This window comes from Leptosomus discolor, chromosome 9, assembly GCF_034619465.1.
Source record: "Leptosomus discolor isolate bLepDis1 chromosome 9, bLepDis1.hap2, whole genome shotgun sequence".
NCBI lineage: Eukaryota > Metazoa > Chordata > Aves > Leptosomiformes > Leptosomidae > Leptosomus > Leptosomus discolor.
Genome location: NC_141399.1, coordinates 43,296,596 through 43,312,057, shown reverse-complemented (window position 1 = coordinate 43,312,057; position 15,462 = coordinate 43,296,596). Strand labels below are relative to the sequence as shown.

General features: G+C 39.1%; 1 protein-coding gene across 2 annotated transcripts in view; it reads left to right on the top strand.

Annotated features, from left to right (window-relative positions):
- Positions 1–15,462, top strand: part of TENM1 (teneurin transmembrane protein 1) — a 254,101-nt gene that overhangs the window by 92,731 nt on the left and 145,908 nt on the right. For both annotated transcript variants that reach the window (XM_086470169.1, XM_086470168.1), the window contains exon 4: positions 13,537–13,775. In XM_086470169.1, the coding sequence (XP_086326295.1) occupies positions 13,537–13,775 (239 nt within the window). The remainder of the gene's footprint in view (positions 1–13,536; positions 13,776–15,462) is intronic.

The window sequence follows — 15,462 nt, the reverse complement described above, 5'->3', positions numbered from 1 at the left end:
TATATCTATAATTATATAATTGGATACTGATGAAAGGGCTGTGCAGTGGGGTAAGAATTCAGACTGGAAAACATACTGTGGGCTACACGTTAGCGAGTCACAAAGTCCGGGAATTTTCCACATTCCTACCCTTCAGTGGTTGTTTCAGTTGATTTTATGCACCCTCTGGTAGCTCGCTGCAGCCTCTCATGAAGCTGGCTGAAAGGCTATATAATCTGAAAGTAGAATCTCTGAGACTGTTTGCCAAGATGTATCTGCAGTTTATGTGCAGACAAGTGATATAGCAGGGGAACGTTGTAATAAAAAACATTTGTGATCACCACTTCCCAGAAGTCTACAGTACACAACACAGCCTTAGAGAAAAAGGGCTTGCAGCTTGTTTTTCCTTCCTTTAACAGGGAATGATTCAGCTAGAATCGAACAGATACTTTGGCCTGGTATCTGGATTCTCTTACTTTCCTTCTCCATTAATGTTCAGCTGCCCATTAAAAATAATCCTACAAAATAAAGGGAAACATGTCATTGGCAGCTGTGTTTCTGTGCTAAATCTTTAATAGTACCAAATCTATCTAATATGTACATACCTAATATGTCTAAGCAGATTTTGTTGTGGGTTTTGTTTTTTTTTTTTAATTTGGAACATTTGCAATCAAAAAGAAGACTTAGACAGTAATGTATTCCCTACTGTAATAACTAGGCAAAAATCAGAATGCACATGTTCAGCTTTTCTTCCAACTGTATCTCCTGTTAATCCATGAACAGCACGTGTTTGCATGCTTTATCTACAGCCATGTAATATTAGAGAATTTTCAGACAGGAAGAGATTTCCTAGAACTAATTGTGTGGCTGTAAATCTTGTTCACTCTGGACAGTCAGAAATGAAGCAGGTTTGTGAGTCTGCACGTAATGATAATGTGTCATATTCATGTAAAATAAAAGTCTGTAGTTCTGAAAATGTTTGCAATACTCTGATTAAACGTGTATTCTTACGTAATTAGAATTTGACACCCTAGATTAGACCGCAAAGGGCTGCAGGAAAGACATATACTGAGGTATGTGTTTTGAAAGTGTTTTTGTAGAGTAAAACTTTGTTAAATTTTTACAGAAAAGGACAAATCGGTAATTCTGCTTTGTGCTTCATCTAGAGGTGTTACATGCATGGACTAATCCGCAAAACAGTTTTGTCAGGACCCAGCTTACTAGCCCAACTGTTTAATGAGGAGCCCGACTTGGAAAGGCGAAATTTCTTGTTCAGGTTCGCACAAGCTTTTGGCAAAGCCAAAAATAGTCTAGATGTATTCATTGCCAAGGCCGGTTCTCTAACTCTGGCACTTACTCTGATTATAAGCAACCCAAATGAAAATAAGAATTAGGAGCACCTTTAAAACTGCAGAGGACATGTCAAAGAATGGCTGTTGATGAAGAATGTGGAGAAGAGCTGTACCTGTCGGAGGTGTAACAGCTCAAGCTGCCAACTGACTATGCCTTCCGCGCTGTAATGTGCCTGTAAATGCAAATGCAGGCTCCATCTGTTTGCATGCACACACAGTTAGGAAAAAATATTCATTATTAAATTGACTTATGAACATGCAGTAGTTTCATTGTCACACAGGAAAATAATTTGTAAGTATTGCCAAAAAAAGACTTTAAGGATCTCTCACACTACATAAAAACACAGGAAACATTGATTCTCTTTTTTAGGATAATGTTATTGGGCTCTTAGATAAATTGATTTTTTTCATCTAGCCCAGAACAAAGTACTTGCAACCTATTGCCTATTCCCTACCTATCCACTAAAATAATTGTTTTTTCAGGTGTCATAGATACTTTGCTCTAATGTTTCAAATCTTATGATTTACAGTGTAATACGTTGTCATTATCTCTGACAACCCCATCTGAACATAGCTTTCTACTTTTTATGGAGTGTGTATTAAACCCTGACAATTCAAAGGAGTGTTTTTCACTTTCTTCATGCCGTTAGTTGACTCGGTATTTGTTGCCATATCTTGCTTTTTTTGTGGTGTGGTTTGGTTTCTTTTTTTCCCTGATGTTTGTTATTTATTTTCCCATTTCAGTCAAATTCTTAAGTAAGAAGAAAAAATCTAGATGTTAAATAGAGATTTATAGAAGACATTATTTCTGATCCTCCCTGTGGTCCATTACAGTTCCCTAATGATAAACCATTGGACACCCTTATTTTGAGTAAAGTTTTGCATTTAAATTTCCCAAGCATCAGAATGTTTAAGTTTTCTGTCTAAATATCAAAACTTACCTAATTTTGATTTTATTTCAAAAGTGGGGGTTTTTTTAGTCCTGTTTTGTGTTCCAGTATTTTAACATATTTGCTTCTTCCTTCCTTTTTTAAATCAAATTTCTTTCTAGTTCCTCTAACCCATTTAGCAGTGTTGGCAGTAAGGTTAATGCTGTGCTGAATGGACTGAAATCTCCCTTCACTGCACTGGCAATGAGCCAAGTGCTGTGGAAAAAGACAGCTTAATTTAAGCAATCTTATCACCATGGTAATACCTTCTCTAAGGGGACAGTGAGGTACCAGACCATGAACCTAAGATTCAATTATCATTAATTTATATAAAACTTTGAAGTACTAGAATAATAAGAGGAGTATTTGGGGTTCAAGGCGGTTATGATTTTTAGTTACTATTCAGCAGTATTTCAGAGCCCTAAAGTTTGAGTATGGCTCTAAACACTTAAAAACTTTGGGAGTTTTGGAGTTCAAGTTTATTCAGCTCATCATATAGATGGAGTCATTCCTTTCTGTATTATGTAGTTATTTAAGGTGCATCTTTGAGATTGTTTGGATTTTTGTTTTCCTAAAAATACCTTCTGGCTTTAATTCTGTTTAGTGTAGGGAAAATCTTGACAACTGTCACTTATCAACAGATTTATTCTGTGGTTTTCCCTTGTTCTTTTTTAATCAAGCTCACAATTATTTGTGCTCTTCAAAACATGCGTTGATAGACTTTCAAATCACAGAAACTTGTAGATATTTTCTGTTTAAGCAGAAATAATTAAAAGAAAAATGCATGTGTGTACACACACTCACATGATTCAGTATGAGCTCTTGGAAGGTTTATTCTTGGTCGTTGGTCTCTTCATACGAGCATCTTGTGAATCTTACCCTCAGTGCAAAGATACGGAAAGCACTTTTGTGCCTTCCTTTTTCCCCGGTCAGGGTTTCCATAACAAACAGACGGCTTTTACAGCTCCCGAGGCACACAGGTGTTAATGACCATAAACCACCAAGCAGGGAGATGGTTACTGTTCGAGCAGCGCAATTCATTAGGAACTTGTTTGCGAATGGAGCCTACTCCTGAGCTGAATGAGCGAGCTTGTGGTTGTTCCAAGAATAAATGCAGGGGAGGGCTTCGTGTATGATCTTTCCTTCGAATCATGTTGGTCAGTATTTGCTATTATGACACTTTGCTTACATTTTCTCATTTTCTACCTAATTAAACAATAAATCTAAGCTATAGAGTGGCTGACCATATTAAAAACAGACACATGGCAGGGTTTTAAATTCAGTCCAAGTCCCATGTGTTTTCACTGCACAGCAGAAAAGATCTAAAAATATTTAAGACTTATGAATTGTAAAAGATGAATTGAAAACTGTAAATATGGCCATGAACTTAAAATAAAAGCTGCAAATATGGCTCTAAATTTAATAATGCAAGAATGAAAGCATCTTTTATGGAAATAAAAATATAAACATTTGTCAGCTACAATGAAGTACAATTTTCATGTCAGCAGCAATGGTGCTTGAGGGTCCTTCTTTTCAATAATTTGAGATCCAGCCATTGAGGACAATAAGGCAATTTAAATTGTTCGTACACTCTACTGCATTTTTTGTTTGGGAGAAGCTCTGGTGTGGACTTCCCTGGAACAGTGGTATAGTATTTGTATGTGTAAGGGGGTTTTATGCAGGCTTAATCACACTGCAGATACTCTTCACTCATTGTTTTGAATAATGGAACAGTGTATAAAGTTATAACTAAAAGTAAAGATATGTTGTTATTTTATGGCCGCCAATACACAAGCAGCCTGTTAGCTTTCTGTGAAACACAGTGTTTTCATTTACAAAACTAGAAACAGACTGAATATAAATTTTGGAAGGAAAGTAATTACAGGTTAGTACAAAGGATCTAAGCTGATTTGGAGAACAGAGAGTGAAAGAAAGGGTCAGATGTGCAAAAGATTATTTTCATTTCAAAGAAAATTACATATGTATGTGTGATGTTACTGCCCAGAAATGTGTATCTATCCCCTGGATAGCTACTTCTAGGAAATCTGTTTGGGAAGACTAGATAGGTTTCACATAGTTAATGTGCTGCACCTCTTGTCAAGTGGAAGTTGTGTTGTTTGTCCCAGTAGCTCTACAGCTTGGCTTTAGGCCATGTGCATGTGAGTGTAGGTATTTGGAAGCAGGCTCAAATGCTAGTAATAAAAGTCAGTTAGAATATGCCTGAGGAAATTCATGGCAAAGAGAGCTGTGGGGCAGCCACTTCTGCTTCAGTTATCTCATTCCTTTCTTTGTTGCAAGTATATTGATATTTTTATCCTTCTTGTTTCATGCTTTCAAAGTACTCTGCAAATATTACAAATTATTGTTTATATAACTTTTGTAAATACTATTCTAAGTTTTACTGTTCTTATTTTCCACATAAAAAATTAAAATTTGTTGGAAAAAAACTAGAGCAAACCACCAGCTTATTCCTTACCCCATGAACCTCCGTGTGCATTGATCAGTTTGACTCAGCTATTGTTTGACTTGTGGTGCTAAAGGAAAGTTCTAAGCCACAGAAAAGCACTTATGAAAACTTCTGGATTAATGCAGCAATGTCAACATGTATCATAATAATAAACCCCCTACTGATCTATACAAGAGTAATTTATGTCCCCAGCGTGATAGTATTTGTTTTATCTTTTTTTCACTAAATAGCCAATGAAACCAGAAGACAGTTGTATTTTGGACAACTGATCCATTTTAGAAGCTGTTCTTGATTGATTTTGGCGTTGTCCTATATTTATATAATTATTGTCCCAGATTTCTGCTGGGGACATGAAAGTTTAGTCACCTGGTTAACAGGCTTAGATTGCCGACAGCAACAACAGACAAGTGAGTCAGCGTCATGTCGCCTCTTGTTCTGTACTGAAGCGAAAAGTAAAGGATACAGATTCTTTTTACATCCTTTCACATCCAGGGTCACAGGGCTAAGTTTTCAAACACTGTGTAAAGAAAACATGAGTGAATAAAGGGAAGCAATTCTGTGTGAATGATTGAGAAAGGAAGTCCAGCTCAAAGAGAAAATTTTAACAAAATTCTCTCAAATCTCTAAGGGGTTTCAAATATATTTCAATCATACGTGTAGAAATAGAATAATAAAATAAATTAGATAAATTGTTTTCATGGCCATTTCCCTCTTCTTTTACCCAGGGGCATTCTTGTACCTTGTCATGGGTTGAGGCTGGGCCGGCCACTAACAAATGACAGACGGTCTCTATTAACCCCTCACCCCTCCCAAAAGGGAAAAGGAGAGAGAACAAGGGAGAGAGACTTTATGGTTTGGAAAAGAAAACTAAAACAGCTTTAATGAAACAATAACAATAAAAGATAATAATAAGGAAATAATGAAATATATACAACGTGTACAAATATTTACAAATACATACAACACCAATACCAAACCCAACGCCCCCCACCCTGATGACGATACGTCACCACCAACCCAGGCTGGACTCGGCAGCAGAGAGGGACAGGATGCAGGAGCTGGACTCCGGCACTGGATTCAGGGATGCAGGATCGGGATTGATGACAGAAGAACAGACAGAGTCCTCCTCAGATGTTGGCCATCGAAGAAGAGAGAGAGACCCTCATGATCTCTCAGCTTTATACTGAATGTGACGTCCATGGGATGGAACACTCTGTGGGTCAGGTTTGGGTCACCTGTCCGGTTCGCTCCTCCCTGCAGGTGCGACCTTTTCCGTCCTTGCCACCCTTTTCCCTCCCGGCACCCCAACACACAGTACAAGATTTAGCAGCGACCTCGGTCGCTACAAGAACAAGTACAAGCAAGGGCCTCTCTGCATCCCATTCCTTGGTGCTAACTATAAACCTCAGGCCTTATCACTGCTGGGAGCAGTCACTGTCTGGAAAAACATGCTGCTGTTTCAGAAAGTGCCGTTAGTTAGAGGAGAATTAACTGAAAAGTTAAAGCACTAAACCAGAATTAGTTCTGGTTTAGCCCAAACCAGGACATACCTACATTTTTTTGTATACAAAAAGGTAAAACAAAGCAGATAAAATTATAGGTCAATTTCTATCTATAATTATAAGTCACATGTTATAGTCACATGAATCTGAGAAAACCCAATAACAACTCAGTGTTATTAAGCAGGGATTCTATATTGCGGCGCCAGGCAGCACGGGGGATGGCTCCTTCCATACGTGCACACCCAAGTGTTAGGATTCTTGCCTTATATTTACAGCTTTCATGTTTATTCATTACATTTCTGAGAAAAGGTTGGGTTATTCTAATTATTTCCAGGAATTCATTAACATAAGTTCCTCCCATAGTCCTGCCTCAGTCCACCCAAGTTACACCCCCATCAGGGGGTCCTTGGTGATCATTGGGGATGAAGGTCTGAGTCTTCCTCATGGTTGAACTTGTCTTATGGCGCGTGCCCTGTACCATCCTGGGTCTTTTCCAATTTGCAGAACCAGCTCTTGCTCCCTGCCCTCCCTGTCTCTCCTGCTTAGTCTTTTGTGTTCCTTGAGCCCCACAGTCTGATGGGAGGATTCCACCTGGTGTCCTTTGCTTGGCGGATTCTGCTTCATTCTTATCTTTAAAGTGTTAGTTAGTCAGCAACGGTTATATGCATAAGGGTTAGTACAAATCGGCCTCCCTCCCTATCTCTGAAGACTGGTCAGCAATTCTTTTCTAAAAGCCAGTTTTCTAAAGGCTAGTTAGCCATTCTTTATTACACACATACAGTTTCCTGGGTTGGTTTTCAAGATGAGGGTTTAGTGTATAGATCTTTGTTGTCGAGTAGGTGTCTTGGATTTATGCTATATAGTTACCTTAGAAGCTGTCTTGATTTTATACTGTATGGTTTGCTGAATACCATATGCAAGATTTGTAAACAAAGGTCCATATTCTGATTACTATCTGAGTTTAGAATCATAGAGTAGTTTGGGTTGGAAGAGACCTTTAAAGGCCATCTAGTCCAGCCCCCCTGCAGTGAGCAGGGACATCTTCAGCTGGATCAGGTTGCTCAGAGCCCCGTCCAACCTGACCTTGAATGTCTCCAGGGATGGGGCTTCTACCGCCTCTCTGGGCAGCCTGTGCCAGTGTTTCACCACCCTCGTTGTAAAAAATGTCTTCCTTATATCTGGTCTGAATCTGCCCTCTTTTAGTTTAAAACCATTACTTCTTGTCCAGTTGCAACACACCCTGCTAAAAAGATTACCCTCCTCTTTCTTATAGGCCCCCTTAAACTACTGGAAGCCCTCTAGAAGGTCTCTCCAGAGCCTTCTCTTCTCCAGGCTGAACAACCCCAGCTCTTTCAGCCTGTCCTCACAGGGGAGGTGCTCCAGCCCCTGATCATCTTTGTGCCCTCCTCTGGACCCGCTCAAGCAGGTCCATGTCTTTCTTGTGCTGAAGACTCCAGAGCTGGGCACAGCATTGCAGGTGAGGTCTCACCAGAGCAGAATAGAAGGTCAGAATCACCTACCTCAACCTGCTGGCCACTCTTCTTTTGATGCAGCCCAAAATACGGTTGGCTTTTTGGACTGCGAGCAGTGCACATTGCTGCTCATGTCCAGCTTTTCGTCCACCAGTAGCCCCAAGTACTCCTCCGCAGGGCTGCTCTCAATCCCTTCATCCCCCAGCCTGTATAGATACTGGGGATTACCTCAGTGCAGAACCTTGTACTTGGCCTTGTTGAACCTCATGAGGTTTAGAAGTTTCCTTTTTATTTTTTTCCCCTCCCACTTTGGGTAAAGTTATAGCATGGATGGAAAATCAGGAAAGAAGAAATTCTGCTTCTTTGTGCTGTCACAGGAAATACTGACTTAAAAGGGTCAGGTATAATAGGCTCATGGTTGATGTTTGCCAAAGTAGATGGGCAACGGTATCAGTTCCGAATCTCTTTTGGCTACCATCTTGATATATTTTCTGGGTATGCCAAAAATCATAATCCTTCTTATACTATGCCTCTTTAAAAATTCCCTTTGCACTTCTGTTGACATCTAAAAGGATAGCTTCAATTGCCTACTTAAACATTGGTATAGATATACAGTTATATATACTATATGCAATTATAGAATGTAATTGAGAAGAAATTGAAAAATTTAAATGATCGAACTGAAGACTTTTTAGTTTTCCTGTCACATAGCTATGCAGCAATTGGTAATGCTTTAGGTAACTATTTCTTGACTGTGAAACACATACAAGTACAAATGTGTTCTTACTTCATTTATCCAGGAGAAATGCAGACTAATTTTTTGGCCAAGGTGTTGCAAGATTTGTGTTTCTATTAAATCAGCTGGAGGTTCACTTTCAAATCTGCTTTTGTTCATTTTTTCCTCTTACAAACCTGTAGTTTTTAGTGGAAACGAAGGAAAATATGTGATAGGTACAAATGAAGGTGGACTTACAGGCCTACAGATGCTAGGCATAGGGTAAATGCATAGAACTTACAGAAGTGATATCAAGCCCTTGACAAAGTTGAGGGACATTACTACAGTCCTGGGATATAAAAATATTTTCTCACAATTTAATCAAGGAATTCTCTGTGGGGTTAATGTGGTTTCTGTAATACTATTACGTTACCGCCACATGAACTCAGTTGGGATGTTGCTTCATGTGTAGCTTTTATGAGGCTTAAATTACCATTCCAGATGAGAAGCCAGAAGTACGTAACGAAACATCCTGATAAAGAAAGGGTGTAAAGAAAGAAATGAACTCCTGTTCTCTAACCTTCTCCTAGCGAGAATTCATCATTTTTGTATGAACTGCACTCTTGGAGTTATATGCTATTCCTCTTGAGGTTGAACAAGAGCACTTAGATGAGCCACGTGAAACTGCTTCTTTATAGAAAGCAAGCTATTCTGTGATCAGCAGGACTAAGAGGTCTAATTTCATGCCTTCTGTACCTGAACTCCGCGATAACTCCCTTCCTTCAGTCCTTAGCTCTTTACAGGGCATGTCAGTGCAGCAGGGTTAGACCTAGCTTTTGATCAGCCGGTGTACCCTGCTTCATCAGCCACCATGCACCGTGCTCGATGGGTGGCTAGAGGGACTCAGAGAGGACAAAGAGCTGAGTTTAGTAGTGGGACTTCACTGGGGCTTTTGCAGTTTTTGTTAGGGTTTTGGGGGGGGGGGTTGGGGGTTTTGGTCCCAGCCCGTTCCCCATCCCACCCCCATTTTTGTGAGCCTGGTAGAATCTTTTTCTTACAGTTAACTTTGCTTGAGAGAATTCAAAGTTCAAAAGTTTTACAGTTGTAGGGATCAACAAATGAATAGCAAACAGACGTTGTTACCTTAAGGTAACCACAGGGAGGTTTTCCAACTGCTTCTTTTATATGTGAAATTATTACTGAGCCTTTATATTTATTTATGTATTAGAATTATCAGTGTAATAATATTAAGTGACTTTTATTTCACAAACAAATGCCTTACAGGTTATGTCCTGTATTTCTCTTTTTAAGAGGGTATTATCATCTTCTTTATGGGATTTTTTGACATTTTTGTGAACATTTAGAATTTCCCCACTTGGAACAAGTGGTCTTATCAATGATCCTTACAAATTCTCTGATTTTTTTGTTTCTTGTGTTCCCAGTTTACGAATAAAAAAGCCTTAGCTTTTCTCTTAGATCAAATACTAAAGCACACACCAGGCTGCAGTCACGTCTAAACTTTTGAACTGCAATTTTTATTGTTTTGCTCTTTAGAGAGAGCACCTGATCTTATAGAATTGATAGCAACAGTTTAGCGTGGCCTAATGTCCTTTGGGAACAGTGGTGTGCTCAGACAGATGAGTCGTCTGAGTTTATGAGAACATAGTCACAGTCTAGCTTTGGAAATTTGTCTTTGTGCCACCAGCGTTTTTCAAATTCTATAGAAATGTCTTTGGGTATTCAATACACTCTCCCAAAAAATGGAAGACATAAACAATTGTGATTTTTAATGTTTTCTCAACATTTTTTCACTGGTAGCTTGGTTTCAGCGTGGCATTGCCTCAGAATCTCAGTTTTGTTACTAGTTAGGAGTATGTAAATTCTCCTCTGTGTGAATGGAGTCCTCCCTCTAAAAGGCTGTGAGCTGGATCCAGCTTCTGTGCACTCTTCTGCTAGTAAAGAAATCCCTCTGCACGTTCACATTTTACCATCAGGCTATGAAGCCACATTTATAAATCCCTGTGCAAGAGAATGAAATTATTCCTGGCTATTGATTGCAAGGCTGCTAGAGCCTTAACTTTCAGTTCAGCATTTCCTTCCCTTTACCTCTGATAGCTTTGAGCTTTGAGCACCATAAGGGACAATCAATACTGCCAATATCAGACCATTTTTCTGTAATTTCCAAAAAATTTAAATGAAAAATTATCAAATAAGTAGGTTTTTGTTGTTATGTCTTAGAAAATGTAAAGCAAGTAAAGAACTATTTGTGTATATATATATGTGTATGTATATATGTATACATACTTTATATATGTATATGCTTACGTATAATAACGTATTTCTTAGTTTATATGGTGATTCTGATTCTGCTTCCTTGAGTGTCAGTAGGAATTTTGCCACGTCATTCTTTCCTACCAAAAGTCTAAGTGACTATGTGTCTTGTTAACTGCTGACTGAAGAGAACCTTCATGTACTTGCAAAAGCTTTCATGTGTGACAATGAGGCATTGAAGCCAAAATAACCAACAGTATTCTCATGGCCTGATATGAAGGAAGCGGATTTATATAGTCCTGTAGACAGTTATGTTACTTCATTTGAATTTATTATTTTCCTATATTTGAGTTTAGAATTTTTGAGCTAAAATAGTTACAGGTAACATTACCATGTTCAGAGTGTTGCCATCTACGTAATGTGTATGTATCTACAAATGTGAAAGTCAGTGGGAAAGAAAACTGGAACGTGCCGTCTAATATAATGCCAGGATGCTGTACTCAGTCAGATTCGGTTGTCCAGTTTTTGTCTGAGTGCTGTTTGCTTGGGTAGAAAGTATGAAGGAGGAATAACTACTACTGAACGTAAGCAACACAAAAATTTCATTTTGTCAAAAGACTCCTGATACGTAGGCCCTGTAATCTGTAATGCAATCTAACCGGTATTCTCATTTACCTTCTTTTTTATGTAACTGCCTGAATAAAAGGCCCTTTAAAAGATAAAACTGCTCTGTAATACCTTTTTATTTTCTATTATCTGGCATTTTGAGAACTGTAACCTTTCTTTTTTAAAATCTTATAATGGAAATACATAATATCATACTCATTACACCATTTTAGCAATTACCTTTTCAGGAACATGTATTTACAATATTCTTAAAGTCAAATGTCACGGTATAATCATGTTTCATACTCTTGAGTTTTTGATCCTGTGTACATCTCGCTGTGAATCCATCAAAGAAATTCTACCAGCATTGATGGGTTGATCCATATATGTATTCAGAAATGTGTCTTGTGCCTTGCTGAAGGTGTAAAGGTATATTTGTCGATGGGAATATTCTGGATCATGTCAACGTTGGCCAGTTAACTTCAGCTGTGAAGTGTGTCTGTGGCTTTTGGCTTGCAGGCATCATGGTGCCACGTGATTCTAAGTGCAAGATCCTCCTTCAATTTTGGCAGAAACAGTTAAGGGCAACTTGCACCCCCAGCACAAGTGGCATGGCAGTGCTTGCCTATGGCCCGCAGAGCACATGCACAGCTCTCAGCTGATGGAAGAACAGAGAAAAGGGTTGTGTAGGAACCAATGGCACCAACAGTCACAGATGCTCTTGCTCAGCAAGGAGCTCGTGTGAATGGGGCACAGTTGAAAGCACCTGAACTGCAAGTGGGTCGTTGCTTCACACCAGTGTCTGGCTCCCAAAGCAAAGAGCTGGCAAGCCTGGGAGAGTTGAATGGTGTTCTCTCGGAAATGCCTTCCTCAGTCGGGGTACTGAACAGAAAGGCTACAGAGATTCAGGCTAAAACACTACTGTAGTGGCAGCTCAGTGGCTGAGGCCGTCCTTGTTCTTGCAAGCTGTGTAGTATCAGTGCCCCTTCACTTTCTTTCTCAGCTCAGACCTCGTGGCTTGAGACAGAGGAACACTGAGATGCTCTAAACTTCTCTGAGTGCATGCTATGGCAGGAGATTTAGATGTGCGCCTGTCAGGAAAGAGTGCGCTGAAGAAGCTTGCTCACTTACATAAAACAAAGGAAAAAGGTCCAGAGAAAGTTGGTGTTTCCAAAAGAATATGTGGTTGGTATGGTCAGCCTTTTTTGTGTCCTTTTTTTGCCACAATTTCTGAGCACATAGCACCGTAAGTTATTGTTTAGAATTAAATATCCTTTCCCAAATTCTCTTGGAGAGCAGTTGCCAGCCCTTAAAACTATCCATCTTCCTAGAGACAACAGCTCTGTATTTCTGCACCGCAGCCCATTCTGCAAGGCACATTTCTGTACCTTATTTTTTTGTGCTAATGTGGGTCTTTGCTATTTTTTCTTGAAGGCAATCAGTCCTCCAAAGTATGCTGAAATAGGTCTCCAAATGAATTCTTTCTTAATATGTTTGAGAATCACCACAGTAGGCAAAAGCATTTGAAGAAAAACTGCTCTCAAAATAGCCCAATTAAGAATACTAAAGAGGTTGTACTCACCTATACAGTAAGTACAGACCTTCAAAATGGATTATCCTTGTAGATTTTCCGCTAAGTAGTCACCTTTTTCTCTTTTTTTCTTTTCCTCCCCCTTTTTTTTTCCCTTCTTTTTTGTAATTTCCTATAGTCTGGAGAGAATCCATAGTAAAAATAAATATTCAGAGTGGTAGTGGCTTCTGCACTTTCTTTGTACTCTTGAGATAAACCCAGTTGTGTGTTTGTGGACAGAGTTGGTACTGCTGGCAACAGCTCCCCTGTCTCAGGCGTGCCCATGTAACAAGGCACACGGGCTGCTCGGCTGGGGGACCCCCAGGTACCGTACTGAGAAGTAACCTTTCCTCAGGGGGCTTGGACTGGGTGATCTTTCGAGGTCCCTTCCAACCCCTAACATTCTGTGATTCTGTGATTCAGCGTTACCCTGACTCACTGGGGGAATAGTTTAGAATTCATTTACATTACATTGTTTCGCTAAAATTCCCTGGAAATCCTGCAGTGTGGTTGAAAAACTTCCAGCACAGAGGTACTCAAATACACATTTTCCTGCCTTTGATATTTTCTGTGGATATATCTAGTATTCATCATGCAGTGCTTATATAGTTCCTTTCACCTTTTAAATCACAAAGTGGTTTTTACAACATGGTTCTTTGTCTTCTTTTTGTAGGCATTTCCTATTTAAACATGGATCTGGGTCTTCAGCTATCTTCAGCGCAGCCAGTCAGAACTATCCTTTAACATCCAATACTGTTTACTCTCCACCTCCTAGGCCTCTTCCTAGAAGCACCTTTTCCAGACCTGCCTTCACTTTTAACAAACCTTACAGGTGTTGCAACTGGAAGTGCACTGCTTTGAGTGCTACTGCTATTACAGTTACCCTGGCGTTGTTGCTAGCCTATGTCATCGGTAAGCCGCTCTTTCTTTTCTATGCTGAATTGTTCTTTACCTTTGCTGTCCTGTTGTCTTGCTTGCTTTTACAAATCATGGTTTACTAATAATGTTTGCCATTGGGTGCTTTGTAAATTCTGGCAAACAAACTGCTAGGTTGGCCAGAGGTTGAATACGACATGGAATTCTCATTAACTTTCTACTCTGTTAACCTTGATGCTGCCTAATAGAGAAAGAAATATTATTCAAGATGACATGTTTATACTAGCAGAGGACTCCTACTGATTTTAATTGCTGTGATATTTTTCTTAATTTAAACATTTGATTTTCGTATTAAGCCTTACAACATTGTTGTTCTTAAAGAGTTATTTGGAAAAGACTGATAACGTTTAATTATATTTTGCCTTGCTACCTTTATTTCATTTCTTCAGCCTGATCACTATTTAAATCTTTCATTTTTTTCCTCTTAATTCTTCTATCATAGGCTAGAATGACAGCTAGCTCTAAAAATATGCAGTATTTTACACCATGTTTTCTAAGATATATTTTGCTGTCCCTTTACTGAATTTATTTTTCAGAGAACTGTTACATAGATTGGAGTGAAGTAACTTAATTTCAAACTCACCTTTGCAAGTACCTAACTTTGCAATTTTCTTATCATGACAGATTGTCAGGATTTATCAGAGTAGCTAGGAACGCCTTCCTTTTTTTTTGGAAGAAAGATATATTGGAGGTGGGCTTGGAGTCAATGTGATTACGATCGTACACGGAAGAGCAAGTCTTTATGACTTACTATATGACATTTTGGCTGAACATTAATTATCACATTAGTTTTTCAATCTGAACTGAAAATATTACAGAACATTCATTATTTAGAATCTTAGAATGTAACTGTGGCTTCTATAAACATAGGGAAAGTTGATTAATTTTCGCTTGTCTGATGCACTTTCTCACACGCACTCTTGGTTTGTGGATTTAGTTGCCAGTTGGCAGGTGGGCAGGAGCCAGAGTATCACCGGCATCTTGTAGCTTGAATGGGAGTAACTCCAGATTTGCCTCATTTGTACTTGGGAAAACTGGTAGAGAGATACAAGTACGGATATCTCCAAGCCAATAAGCGGCCACTGTTCTTCTATATTCTCTGAATAAATGTCTTTATAGTGAAAATTATTACAATTTCGGTCATTTTTGTTTTCCACTGGGTTGTGGTTTTTTTTTTTTTGTCCCATAGTGACAAAATTCTGATTACTGTCACCAGGAGGGATTTTTCTCTCGCATCCTCATCTAATGCATATGGGAAAGCAGATTCGATCTTTTCTGGTGTATGATTATTTGAAGGCACCTGAGGATCTAGTAAGCTACATTAATCGCAGATTTAGATAACAGCTAGTGAGCATATGCCCTCAGGACTGGCTGTATAATTTTTGCAGCCTCATCTGCTTGCTGCATGTATGTCCCACCCACACCATTTAGATTTTATCTGGATGAAGAACTGCCTGTTTCATCCCTGCTTAGATTTCAGTCTGCCACTGAAAATTTTTTAACTTCCTAGAGATACCCTGCTGCATGCCATCAGCCTGAGAAGGCCGTAAGCGCTCCATGTCACTATGAATTAAAAAGCTCTGTATGAATTTCCTGTAGACATGTCTGTGTTTGTCTTAACTTGATAGCATAAAGGTGTAACATGTTTTCATTAGTTGGGCAG